The following is a 13,756-nucleotide window of genomic DNA, read 5'->3' as shown; positions in this document are numbered from 1 at the left end:
ACATAAGCAACATACATACACACACATGCACAATTTTGATTCTGAAGAAGCATGAGCAACACACACACACACACACACACACACACACACACACACACACACGGCCGCCTTCCAGTGTCGGTAGTCCTGCCCCTCCCTCCCCACGACCACCTCTTAGAGCTGCCAACACCTGCCCAGTGGGCACGGGGCTCAACCCCCAGGGAGCCGGGGCCGAGAGGCCAGGGAGCCGCCTTTGTCTTCCCCGGCCCCGCCGGCGATGGTGATTGGTTGTAGCTATGCAGTGCCGGTCTTTTCTTCCTGATTCCCCCAGGCTCCCCCCGGAGTCGCTCACTCTGCTCTTTCCACGACCCCTCCCGCTCTGCCCCTCGCTCGCGCCTCCCCCTCTCCCTCCCCTCCCCTCCCCTGTCCCCTCCCCTCTCCTCCCCCCTTCCTCGCGGCCGCTGGGTGACTCGCCCAGCAACAGATGCCAGCCGTCAAGCCTGGCATCCCGAGGCCCCGCTGAGGCTGGGAGCAGGAGCGGGAGGACGGGCTGGGAGGCGCGCACGCAGCACCCGCGAAGCCAGGCGTCCGTCCCCGAGCTCCGCGCAGGGCTGCCCGCGCGCCCCGCTGCGCAGCCATGCCAGCCCCGGCCACCGACGCGGGGCAGGTTCCCTTCTGCGAGGCCAAGGAGGAGACCCGTGCCGGGCTCGAGGGCTCGGCGGGCGGCGCTGGCCCCCCGGGGCAGCGGGGCGCGCGCGGACGGCGGCTGCACATCGTCTGGAGGAACGTGGTCCTGATGAGCCTGCTCCACTTGGGGGCCGCCTACTCCCTGGTGCTCATCCCCAAAGCCAAGCCGCTCACTCTGCTCTGGGGTAAGTGGCGTCCCCTCCCGGGGGCGCCGTGGAGGGGCGCGGGGCTGTCACGCTCTGCCCACCCCCCCACCCCATGCGCCCCGAGCCCCTTTGGGACCAGCAGGTATTTCCAACTTGTGCCCCAGATGGAGAGTGGAGCGACCTGGAGTCCTGCCACCGGCACCCGCCAGGCACGGGGCTAAAAGGGGCTGGGAGGAAAGAGGCCGGGCGGGGTGGTTGGGTCGCCTGTGTGGGGGCCCAGCGTTCTCCTGTCTCTCACCTTTCAGCTGATGGAGGGACCTTGAATCCCCAGTTCAAGAAGGGCAATGGCGGGCGGTGGGGCGAAGAGAAACCCGACCCAGGACTGGATCTTGCTTTTTGCACACCATATGGGGGGGGGGAAGGGGGGGAGACAGGGGGAACCAGCTCCCTTCTAGCCTCTATAGGCCCCATTGCCCCTGCCCCGCGCCATGATCACCTAGGTCCAGTTGCAGTTTTTCCACCCTGGAAGTTTCTTGGAGAAACCCTGAGCCTCCCGGGCTGGCTCCCTGCCCCCCCCCCCCCCCCCCCGCACAAGCTCGGAATGTGGCTGTGAGGGTCCTGTCCAGCCAGGCCCTTTCCCGATTAGTTCGGCGCCCACGAGTGCACGCGTGCCTTTGGGATCACGCTCCTTTCTTGTAGTACCTGCATCCTCAAGGAAGAGAGTTCACGAGCTGACCCCTCCTCTTCCGGACTCCAGAGACTCAGTGGCACCCTGCCAGGCTCACCGTAGCCTCGGTCCCTGTCTGAAGCACTTAGCTGCCCTCCTGACCCCACCCCCATGACCGAGGGGCCTCTACTCTGTACCCCAGGGGCCGCCATAGAGAGGCGCAGTGGTGCTGGGAGAACCAGTCTCTGAGATCTCCGAAGGAAGGAGGGCAAGAGAAATTCAACCTACTTTCACTTCCAAGGGAGGGGAGGGGGGAAGAGGACGGAGGAAACAGGAAAACTTCTCCCTACAAAGCTTATTCTGCATGTATCCAGCGGTGCCAGCACATGAGCAGATGCAGCCATGTAGAGAATAGCACTGCAGGTCAAGCCACCCTTGGAAGCGTCTGCAAGCTTCTGTCTTGGAGGCAAACCCACGTTGAAAGTGGGTACTTCTCGGGGGTGTGTGGCTCAGGAGGCAACTCCTGCTGAGGGAAGTGAGCAAAGCAGGGGTCTTTGGGGATCTCTAAAGCGTAAGTCACCCCCCCTACACCCACACACACTCCACCCCACTTTCTGCAAAACTCTGGGTAATCAATTCTGGGCCTCATCTCTTCCCTTTTCAGTGCACCTTTTCAATTATTGTTATCTGGTTTATTATTCTACACAACAATGTGGGTGAGGTTCAGCCGTTTCTCAATAGACACATTTCCACACTGCCCACCAAAGTAGAATCTCTATGCAGCTGCTGGCTGCTACCCTCAGATTGCAGAGGCAGGCTGAGCACTGAACTTCAGAGCCCACTGGCCTGTAGGGGATAGGGCTAGTCTTTAATAGCTGCACTATTAGAGCTCACTCAGAGATCAGTGAGCACTTAAAATATATTTTCTTAAATGCCTGGAGCTCCACTGTGCCCACAGCTCTACTGCCTATGGCCACTGGGCTCTGAGACACTGGCATGCATCCAGGAGCCACAGGACTAGGCCTGACTTCTCAGATTTGCCAAGCCACCTCTGCCCTTTCCAGATTGTTCTCAGTGGTAAAGATGGAATTTTTGTTCTGAAAGACCTTGGCCAGAAACTCCTCTAACTGATCCAGAGAAGCTAACACACTTTAGGAATCAGATTTCTTTTTGTGGGTGATGTTGCTGAATTCCTTGTACTTTGCTTGAACAGAAATCTTAAGAACTCTGAATTCTGAATTTTGATTCTCTCTATCCCTTCATTGAGCTTTTGAAGGAGCCTTCTAGTCTGGCTGTTGACTCCAGAAATGCTTTGCTGGTTTCATCCTATATAGCATCACAGTCCTCCAAAATGCTCCGCGGTGACGTGATGATGTCTTTGCTTGCAAAAAGACAACTTCAGCACCAGAGCTGGCCCACCGAGCGGTAGTTTGTTGTCTTGGATGGACTGGCTGTCCTCTTCCGATTTTCTTTCTCAAGAAAAAGAAATGCTGGGTGCAGCCTGACACCCGTGACACTAGCTACTGGGGAGGCTGAGAATGGAAGGAAGGAGATTCAAAGCTAGCCCAGGCAGAAAAGTAGAGGAGACTTCCTGCTCAACCAATGTGAGCGTGATGTCATGTTCCCATCAACCAGCTGTATGGGATGGTCATGGTTTGGGCTAGCCCAGACAAAAACGGAGACCCTATTTGAAAAGTTATAAAAGTGAGAAGGGCTGGGGACATGACTCAAACAGTAGAGTGCCTGCCTATTTAGGATAAGGTACTGAGTTCAGAACTGAGTTCCATACTGCTCAGAAAAAGAAAGAAAAAGAGCAGACAATGATATATGTGTTATAGTTTCAAGATCTAAAATTATGGCTTAAAAACATTCCAAAGCTGGGCACTCACACCTGTAATCCTAGCTACTCAGGAGGCTGAGATCTGAGGATCACAGTTCAAAGCCAGCTGGGGCAGAAGAGTCCATGAGACTTTTATCTCCAATAAACCACCAGAAAACCAGAAGTGGTGCTGTGGCTCCAGTGGTAGAGTGCTCGCCTTGAGCTGAAGAGCTGAGGGACAGCGCCCAGGCCCACAGCTCAAGCCCCATCACTGACAAAAAAAAAACAAACCAAAAAACCATTCCAAACAATGTTATTTTTTTTGCGGAATGGGGGGTGGGGGGAGTAAAGGACAATCAGATTCCAGCTAAGACCAGTTGTGAGAATGGCCAGGCTTTGTCAGGCACCTAGAGTGAAAGTGATATGTCAGTGAAAATATTGGTACCTTGACCCCCAACTTTCGCTCCACAATAACCAGGACTTTTCTATCATCTTCCTCACTGGTTCTATTGAGCTTTAGGACTGAATTGCTGTACCAATGGGCTGCTCAACCACTCAGAGACCTGAATTGTCACAGAAGTAGCCTTAGCCCATCGATTGTTTGCCCTTCTCCACCCCAAATAAGTTTGCCCTGGGAACAAGAGGTATCCAGGCAAAGTACTCCTCAGAGGGTGCTTTCCTTAAGTGTGCAAAATTCAAGGAGTGAAGTTTCATCATCAGAGATGTCATCTATGACAAATCTACCAAGTAATTTAATTCACCTTCCCCTACTGCCTGCCCCCTCCCCCCTGCCCCTCAGCTGCCCCTGATTCTCTTTGGGGCTAGAGCCACTTTTTTTCCCCTTTTGACTCTCCCAGTTCTCTGAGTGGCTGCTTTTCATGCTGCAGGGATAAAATTTATGAGTTCCAGGACAGAAAGTAATTCTAGCAGGAGAATAAATCAGCTGCAGGCTTGAGCTCACAAAAGCGACAGCTTAGAATATTCCTGGCCACCAGAACAGTTAGACAATGCATTGTATGTCAAGAGCAACAGTTAGAGGTCAAAATCACTGGGCTGTGTTTTTGCCCATCTCCAGATGAACTGTCTGTTGATAGACAACACTCTGGCTATTGACTCCAGAAATGCTTTGCTGGTTTCATCCTATATAGTATCACAGTCCTCCAAAGGTACTCTGCCGTGACATGATGATGTTTTTGCTTGCAAAAAGACAACTTCAGCAACAGATCTGGCCCACTGAGCAGTAGTTTGTTCTCTTAGATGGACTGGCTGTCCTCTTCCTATCCTGTCCTAGAGCAACTGGAACCTTCTTGAAGGTGAAAGGAGGCGTATCTCTGAACAATCTTGAATGGACTTCAGCCAATTGCAACAAAGCCAAGTAGGGGTGGGGATAGAGACAGTGGACTGGGAGGGGACAGCCAGGAGAAGCTGGAGTTTAGAAGCTTCTTTCAAAAGCTCAGAATTATCCATAAATGAGCTATCCTGTCAGGCACCGGGCAACCTGTATCCACTACTTGGATGGTGATAGCATTTTTTTTTTTTTTAATCGGTTGTGGGGCTTGAACTTTGGGCTTGGGTACTATCCCTCAGCTCTTCAGCTCAAGGCAAGTGCTGTACCGCTTGAGCCACAGCACCACTTCTGGTTTTTCTGGTGGTTTATTGAAGATAAGAGTCTCACGGACTTTCCTGCCTGGGTTGGCTTTGAACTGTGATCCTCAGATCTCAGCCTCCTGAGTAGCTAGGATTACAGGTGTGAGCCACTGGCGCCCTGCTGGTCCTAGCATTTTTCTGGGTTATTCTTCCTTCTTATCAAGTCCCTGGGTTGTTGGGAAGTCCCTAGAGAGCATGGCAGTCAGCTTCTGTCTGGCCTCCAGGTTTTGCAGGATGAACAAAGCTCATAAGATCCGGGTGGCGACCCCTGCATTCTTGCTTGTCAGCTGTGTGGCCAGGGACTAATGAATATCCCTGACTTGTAAATGGCCAAATTAGTAAGTAGTACTTGCTCATGAACTTGTGAGAATTCAATTAGATAACCACTTAACATAGTGCCTGGCTTTTGGTATGTGTCAAGAGATCGTTAGCTGCCATCAATATTATTGGACCTCATACTGGATCTTGATTTCTTTTGCATTTTTTTATTTGCATCTTTTCTTTCTTTCTTTCTTTTTATTGTGAAAATACTATACAGAAGGGTTACAATTACATGGGCAAGATAATGAGTACATTTCTTGTCAAGCATTGTAGCCTCCTCCTTTGTTTCCCCTTCCCATCCCTTCCCATCCTCCCCCCACTCCCCCACTACAGAATCCACCTCCCCCCTCCCTATCTGCATCTTTTCTTATTTGCTTCTTTTGTTTCCCTTTGATATTTCTCCCTCCCTTCCTTCTTCCCTCCCTTCCTTCCTCCCTCCCTTTCTTCCTCCCTCCCTTCCTTCCTTCTTTCCTTCCTTCCTTCCTTCCTTCCTTCCTTCTTTCTTCCCTTCCTTCCTTCTTTCTTTCCTCCTTCCTTCCTTTTTCTTTCTTGCTCTCTGTCTCTTTATATACGTGTGTGTGTGTGTGTGTGTGTGTGTGTGTGTGTGTGTGTATAAAATCTTCTTGTTTTGTTTTTCTTGGTCATGGGGTTGAACTCTGGGCCTGGGTGCTGTCCCTCAGCTCTTCAGCTCAAGTTTAGTGCTATACCACTTGAGCCACAGCGCCACTTCCGGTTTTCTGAGTGGTTTATTGGAGATAAGAGTCTCAGGCACTTTTGTGCCCGTGGTGGCTTTGAATTGTGATCCTCAGATCTCAGCACCCTGAGTAGCTAGGATTACAGGTGTAAACTACTGGTGCTGGCTAAAATCTTCTTTTGAGACAAAGTCTCACTATCTAGCCAAGATTGGCCTCATTGATCCTCCTGCTTTCTCCTGAGTATTGGGATTATAAGTGTGTACCGCCACTCCTGGCTGCTTTTTTGCTTTAGTACAAAGACAAAACACTTCCCTGCTGCACAACAAATTGGCATAGAACCTGACATCACTGACTCCCACAATTTGGCTTTGGAAATAAATACCCAAATTTCTCAAAGTGGATACAAATCCCTTCTCTACTTCCTTTCCCATTCAGCCCTTCTCTTCATTCTATTTGGTTCCCATTTTCCTCTATAAGATCACTGTTTTATAGCTGAGGATCTTTTGGTTCAGCTGACAGCTAAGCTGGTCTGCAGCATATTCTTTGGGTAATTTTTTTTTAGCATAGCCAATTATAATTGCTGTAGAAACAGAACTCAATTCTTTCTTTGACTCTTTCAGTGTCTCAGGTTCGAATGGTGTTTTCTTCCTCCCTTCCCTTTGAGTCATCATTTTAAAACAACCTTTAACGCTTCATTAAGCCAATAAAAATCTGAAAGAAGGGAATGTCTTTTCTTTTTAAACCCTGCAATTTCTAGTCACTGCCTTTTTAATAAGTGGGCAAGACTAAGGGCTGCAGCAGGCAGGACTGCAGCAAAACCCAAGAGAATAGGGGAATGCATTGTGCTGGCTGAGTAGTTCCAATGAACATAAATAACAACATGGGTAGACACTATTCACCAAGTTTTTTTTTTTTTTCTTTCTAAAACTGCTCAAGGTGCCTGCAGACTGCAGTGTGCTCATGAACTGAGAAACTGAGCTGCAGAGGGGAAATCAAGGTTGGAATCCCAGCACTGCCACGTCCGTCTTCTCTCTCTAATTTGTAAATCTCAGTTTCCTTGTCTGTAAAATGGAGACTGTCATACTGTGCTAGGAGGAGGGCAGCCCTAGGATAAGGGGACTTGGAGGACATGTGGCTCAAATGTGAGGTGCAGCTTTTTTCTTTTTCAGGTAGGGGAATTGAACTCAGGGTCTTGCAGGTGCTAGATAAGTACTCTACGAATTGAGCCACTCTAAAAGCCCTATATGCTTCAGTGTATTCTTTTCATATAGGGTCTCACACTTTTCCCTGGGCTGGCCTCAGATAGTGATCCTCTTACCTCTGCAGGCCTGTGCCAAGATACTCAATTGAAGCATAGCTTTTAAGTTCAAATATTTGATCTTGACTATACTGTGTTTTAGTTCTTATGTAATTTTACATATTGTACCAAATTATAATAATCACTTAGAAAAGCCAGTGATAGAATTATAAAAGGGTAAGCATAGTGATGGTGGGCTTTTTAAAGATTTACGAAAGAATGTACATTTGGTTGGTATTTTGTTCACTGAGTATTTATTTTGCTCCTTTGTAAGCCGTGCCAGCAAGTCTAGTTATCCCAGTGTCCCATGTTTCTTTGGGAGTGCCATTATTTTGGGATAGAGTATGGGTATTTTAGTTGGGCCTAATAGCTTCACCTATATCCTAGTTACACAGGAAACAGATTAGGAAGATTATGGTTCTAAGCTAGCCCAGACATAAAAGTGCTCTAGATGCCATCTCAACAAGCTGGGCATGAGAGTGTGGACCTGTCATCCTGCCTACATGGGAAGCATAAATAGGAGGATTGCAGTCCACGCTGGAAAAAGTAAGATTCTATCTCAAAAATAAAGAGCATAAGAATGGCTGGAGCCATGACCCAGATGGTACAGTCCCTGCCTAGCAAGTGTGAAGCTTTGAGTTCCAACCCCAAGAGAGAAAAGCGTATGGGTTTTGAAGGAAGAGGATCTGGTTTTGAAGCCCCACCCTCTAGAGTAGCCCTGGACCAATCACTCATTGCCTCATACCCCAGCATCTACAGCTGCACATGAGGACCCTAACATTCCACCACCATCAGCTGCTGCTGGAATGAAATGAAACAGCACAGCTGAGCTAGGCCTGGAAGCCAGCACCAAGCAAGCAGTACCCTGGTGCTCATAAGCATGCTCCCACTGCTTTCCTCACTCAGTCTCTGGATAACTCCTCCTTTGGAGGGGAGATAGCCTCCTGGGTACAGAAATCCCCCTGGCTGCCAGGAGGAAGTCCCAGTCATGTGTATGTTCAGTTTGTCTCTGGTTGTATTTCCTTTGGCAGTGAATTGATGGCCTCAACGGGGGCATGTATCTTGCTCGTGCTGGGGGGAGGGCCTTGCAGTGCTGCACACATTCACCCCCAAGTTCATTCATGCTTTCCATGAACGGAAAAGGGAAGGGCAATGGCAGGGCCCAGCAGGATCATGCCTGTAGCTTTTATCGTGTTTTTTTAGGAGTCCAAGCTCATATCCTGCTCAACTGACTTAGAATCTCTCAAATCATGCCTTGGTTTATTTGTTGACTCTGTCGATGTTTTCTGGCCCACAGCCAGGCTGAGAACTATTCTTTAATTTCCTTACTTAACAAGTTTTGCCTCTTACCCATTACTCTGCCCGGCACTGGCACCACCTCTGACTGTGGCACTGAGGCAGCTCTGTTCAGAGTCCCCCCCCCTCCCCCCAGCACTAGCATAGTGGGTGGAGTTGGGAGGCCCCTGGAGGAGGTGGGATCAGTATCACCCATCAGGAAGCTAGTGCAGGGGCTTCTAAAAGTGTGTGTGTGTGTGTGTGTGTGTGTGTGTGTGTGTGTGTGTGTGTGAGAGAGAGAGAGAGAGAGAGAGAGAGAGAGTTTTGAGCTCAAGGCAGAGTGTTTTGAGCTCAAGGCCTTGTGTTTAGTAGCAGATACTCTACCACTTGAGCTAAACTCTCATTTTTGCTTTAGTTGTATTTCACATAGTATATTGCTTTTCTGCTAGGGCTAACTTGGGCCTTGATCCTTCTGTTTATACTTTCCACAGGATGATAGGCACATGCCACTGAACCCAGCTTTTCTTTCCTTCTTTCTCTCTTTTTTCTTTTCCTTCCTTCCTCCCTCCCTCCCTCCTTTTCCTCTCTCTTTCTCCCTCCTTTCCCTCTCTCCCTCCTTCTTCCCCCTCCCTCCCTCTCTTCTTCCTTCCTTCCTTCCTTCTTTCCTTCCTTCCTTCCTTCCTTCTTTCCTTCCTTCCTGTCTTTCTCTCTATTAGTCAAGATGAGATCTTGCAAATGTTTTGCCTGGGCTGGCCTTGAAACATGATCTCCCTGATATCAGCCTCCTGAGAAGCTAGGCTAAGCCATTGTGTTGGCAATATCTGCATTTTTAACAATGTCTCCAGATGACTCATTTGCACATTAAAATTTAAAAAAGCCTCAAGTCTAAGCAGTCAAGTGGACAGCTTAGAGAAGCTGAACTTGAGTAGCATTTTGCAATGTTTCATTTTTTATTTTATTTTTGTGCTTATATTGGAGCTTGAACTCCACAACTTTCTTTTTCTCCCTGTCCTTTGGTCCACAGTGTAGTGTCCGCTCCATTCCCTGAGAAGCTCTGGTTGTGGTGGTTCACATTTTGGAGAGTGCTTCCCCTCTGCTCTCCATCCTTGGCTTTTTTTGAGTTTTGCATTTAGCATAGTGAGTCATCAATGTCTGCTTTTTCCATGCATCTTGAAACTTCAACCAGGGCACCTCTTCGCCCACCCCCACCCCAGAACTGAGCACAGGGATCTGCTGTGATGCTGGGGAACAAGTTCATTGTTGGGTGAATGAATGAAGGAAGAAATGAAGGAGACTTGAGTCACCAGAGGGCCTTTTAGTCTATGAGAAGTTTGGATTTTGCACATTTCCTTGAAATCATGTTGCCCCATTCTGTTGGAGAGCTATGTGGCTTGACTGTGGATGAAGAGAGTGGGAAGACAACAGAGTAGTGGGGAAGGGAGAGGGGGAGAGGGAGGAAAAGGGAGAGGACAATGGGAGGGAGGGAGAAAGGGAAGGGGGAGGGAGGAAGGGAGGAGGAGGAGGAGGGGGAGGAAGAGGAGGAAGAGGAGGAGGAGGAGGAGGAAGAGGAAGAGAAGTGCTCAAGAGTGTAACTTGAAACCCATCCAGCAGTAACTCTATGAAGTTGCTACACAGGGTCACCACTGCAGTCTGAACAAGAAGGCTTTGAACTAACTCATATGGAAAATTAACTTACTAAATCCATTTGATGGAAAAAACTGACCCAAACTATTTAGATCATTTAGTCTATGTCTATTTGTGTATTTGATGACAGTAGATACGACACGGTACAAATGGTTACCTTTCTACAATGGAGTCATCAGACTTTGCAGCTCTACTTCCGGGTTTTGGAGAAAGGACTGCTATACATCATCACATTTTGCATTACAGGAACCAGACTGGTAGGGAGGATCTAGTTGCTGAAGTCACAATGCTGGTAAAGGGCAATCAGAAAATCTGTCTGACTCCTGAGTCCTGCCAGGTACCCTTAGGTGACATTGACTGCAAGGCTCTGACTTTCTACGTGGCAGTGATGTGGGCACTAGATGTGTGGTTGGCTCTGGGAGAGGATGGATTAAGAATTGGGCAGTGTGGTTCACTCATGATCCTGATGTCTTGGTTCTGATGCTTCTCTTGTTGAAAGTACAGTAACAGCTGGGCACCAGGGGCTCATGCCTGTAATCCTAGCAACTCAGAAGGCTGAGATCTGAGGATCATGATGGAGGCCAGCCAAGGCAGGAATAGAATACTCGGTGAGATTCTTACCTCCAATTAACTACAAAAGGCCAGAGTGGAGCTGTGGCTCAAGTGGTAGAACACTAGCCTTGCACAAAAAAAAAACTCAGGGACAATGGCCAAGTCCTGAGTTCAAGTCCCAGGACTGGCAGAAAAAAAGTATCAGCACTGTGTGTGTGTGTGTGTGTGTGTGTGTGTGTGTGTGTGTGTGTGTGTGTGTGTGTGTGTGTGTGTGTATACGACAGACAGATAAACTCTCCCCTTGGCTCATCCCCTTGGGGATGGAGTCCTAGCTACCCTCTTACTGATTGAGACCTTTATTCATCAGGGAAATGAAGATTTTTTTTTTTTGTCAGCAGTGGTGCCTGAACTCTGGGCCTGGGCGCTGTCCCTCAGCTCTTCATCTCAAGGCTGGTACTCTACCACTTGAGCCACAGTGCCACTTCCTGCTTTTTCTGCTTATGTGGTGCTGAGAGGAATCGAACCCAGGGCCTCATGCATACAAGGCAAGGGCTCTACCCCTGAGTCACCTTCCCAGCCCGGAAAATTTTTGTACCTCCTTACCCACAAGATCTGCCATTACCTTGACAAAAAGCTGGCCTCTGGGTCATATTTTTACTTCTCCTTTTCACAATTTTCCATTCTTCTTGCATCTTATTCCCATTACTGGCTACTGCTCTAATCCTTAAGGTCTCTGAGACAAGTGGGAAAGATGTACTCATACATAATTCTGGAGTTTTAGGGTCAAAACCAGGATCAGTGGAGGGCAGAAAGGGATTAGGTAGCTAAGAGAAGGGTTTCTAAGGACAGAGGTATTCAAAGGCCCTCCTATTCCCCCCCCCCCCGCCCCCCACTTCAGTGGTCTTAAGCCTTTGGGGCAGGGGTTCTGGGCCATGGTTCTACTTCAGCAGTTTCATAAGCTCCCTGAAATAGTCGTCAAGGTTTTGTGCCTGTCGGCAATTTTCTTCCATCAGCTTCTGAGCGGTCGCTAATTTTAAAAAGATTGAGTACTGCTGGTCTAGAGGAGGCTGCATTAAACATGCCAGCATTTCCTGAGAGTATAAATAGGGAATGAATGAGTACTTACAGTGTATTTCCATCCATTATCCCCTTAGAAACCTGGGGTCAATGTAATCACTTTCATGCTTGATTTAATAGACAGGGCTATTAAGTCTTCATATAACAAAGGGGAACTGCACTCAGTAGATTTTTATGGAATCAAGACAGGGATCCCTTGGAATGATGGAGTAACACAAGGACAGCAAGAAGCTGTTTCTTTTGTCTTTCTTTCTTTTTAACTAGTTATTTATTTTTGTCCATTCTAGGGCTTGAACTCTGTACCTGGGCACTGTCCCTGAGCTTTTGTGCAAGGCTAGCACTTTACCAGTTGAGTCACAACTCTACTTTAGAGGGAGTGTGTGTGTGTGTGTGTGTGTGTGTGGTTAATTGGAGATTAATCTCATAGGCTTTCTTGCCCCAGACTGGCTTTGAAACACAGTCCTCAGATCTCAGCCTCGTAAGTAACTGGGATTGTAGGTGTGAACCACAGGTGTCTGGTTGATTCTTTTTTTTTTTTTTTGGGTCCGGTCGTGGGGCCTGAACTCTGGGCCTGGGCGCTGTCCCTCAGCTTTTCAGCTCAAGGCTAGTGCTCTACCACTTGAGCCACAGTGCCACTTCCGGCTTTTTTCTTTTTGCTTATGTGGTGCTAAGGAATTGAACCCAGGACCTCACACATACAAGGCAAGCGCTCTACCACTGAGCCACCTTCCCAGCCCTCTGGTTGATTCTTATACCTTTGCCTCACTCACATTGACATGGACTCACCGATGTATGAGTTTTCTGTTGTTGCTGCTTTCATGTGTTATCACTGAGTTAAGGATTGATAGTAAAACAACATGTTATACTTCCATAGATTAGGGGCTCAGTATAGATCTCACCCAATGCAGGCCTTTGTTTCTTCCGGGAAACCCTCATGGTCAGTCTGTTTCCTTGTCCTATTCAGCTTGCAGGCGCAGCCTGCTGCCCTTGGCTGTGGCTCCTTCTTCCATCTTTGCAGATATAATGTCAGGTTTAATCCTTCTCACAGAAAATCAATCCAACCTCTTCTACTATTTCCTTTCCCTCTCCAAGGACCCTTATGGTTACATCAAGATACCCAGATAGTTGAAGATATTCTCCCTAGTGGAAGATCAACTGAAAAACAACCCAATTCCCTTTTGACCTGTAATGTGCCATATTTACCAACACTGAGGACTAAGATGTGGCTGTCTTTGGAATGCCATTATTCTGCCCAGCACACCAGCATAATGAAGAAAATCAATGCATTAGTGCCTCTTGTTTTTATAGATACTTGTTTACATAGAAAGAGTTCTCGCTCTCTCAAAGTAGACCTTGTGATGGGAATCTAAAAGGGTCATTGAGTTCTCTCACCTCATCCCCCTTCTCTGCGAGACAGTCTGTTCCCCTCACTGATCAGCTCAGCAGGGTCTACTGGTTAAGAATGGCATCTTCCTAGGGACCTTCCAAAAGATATCATTGTTTGAACATCCACCTTTGATCTTGGTGACCTACATTAGCAAAAGTTGACTGGAGGCAGTATGGGTTTTGGAAGCTGTCAGATAAAAAATTTACCTAGGATGGGGGTGAGGAGAGATTCCTGGCCTGTCTAGTGTGCACAATTCCATTCTCCCTTGGGCCCTTACCACTGTGGGGGAGCAGTCTGTGAACAGTTGAGCAGTTTGACAGGACAGGATGGCAAAACAGAACATCTGATCATGACAATTGCAGCAAAAAAAAAAAGGTATAGATTTTTCCAGGAGACCCTTGTGGTCAGTCTGTTTCCTTGTCCTATGCAGCTTACAGACGCAGCCTGCTGCCCTTGTCTATGGCTACTTCCTCCACAGCAGACGGGAGGAAGGGAAGGAAGAGCCACTGGTCATTTAAATTGTGAGTCACCTCAAATGACAGCAAGATCTTGAGTTTGGGGGT

At 48.3% G+C, this 13,756-nt stretch overlaps 1 protein-coding gene across 1 annotated transcript in view; it reads left to right on the top strand.

Moving 5' to 3' along the window:
- The first annotated feature begins 602 nt into the window (after positions 1 to 602).
- Scd5 (stearoyl-CoA desaturase 5) overlaps positions 603 to 13,756 on the top strand; it is a 112,793-nt gene continuing 99,639 nt past the window's right edge. The window contains exon 1 of the mRNA XM_042678288.1: positions 603 to 851. Within this exon, the coding sequence (XP_042534222.1) occupies positions 617 to 851 (235 nt within the window). The 5' untranslated portion in view covers positions 603 to 616. The remainder of the gene's footprint in view (positions 852 to 13,756) is intronic.

Source organism: Dipodomys spectabilis, unplaced genomic scaffold (genome assembly GCF_019054845.1).
Source record: "Dipodomys spectabilis isolate Male_0828 unplaced genomic scaffold, ASM1905484v1 ptg000043l, whole genome shotgun sequence".
In the NCBI taxonomy this organism is placed as follows: domain Eukaryota; kingdom Metazoa; phylum Chordata; class Mammalia; order Rodentia; family Heteromyidae; genus Dipodomys; species Dipodomys spectabilis.
The sequence above is the reverse complement of the archived record's forward strand: the minus strand, read 5'-3'. Positions and strand labels throughout refer to the sequence as shown.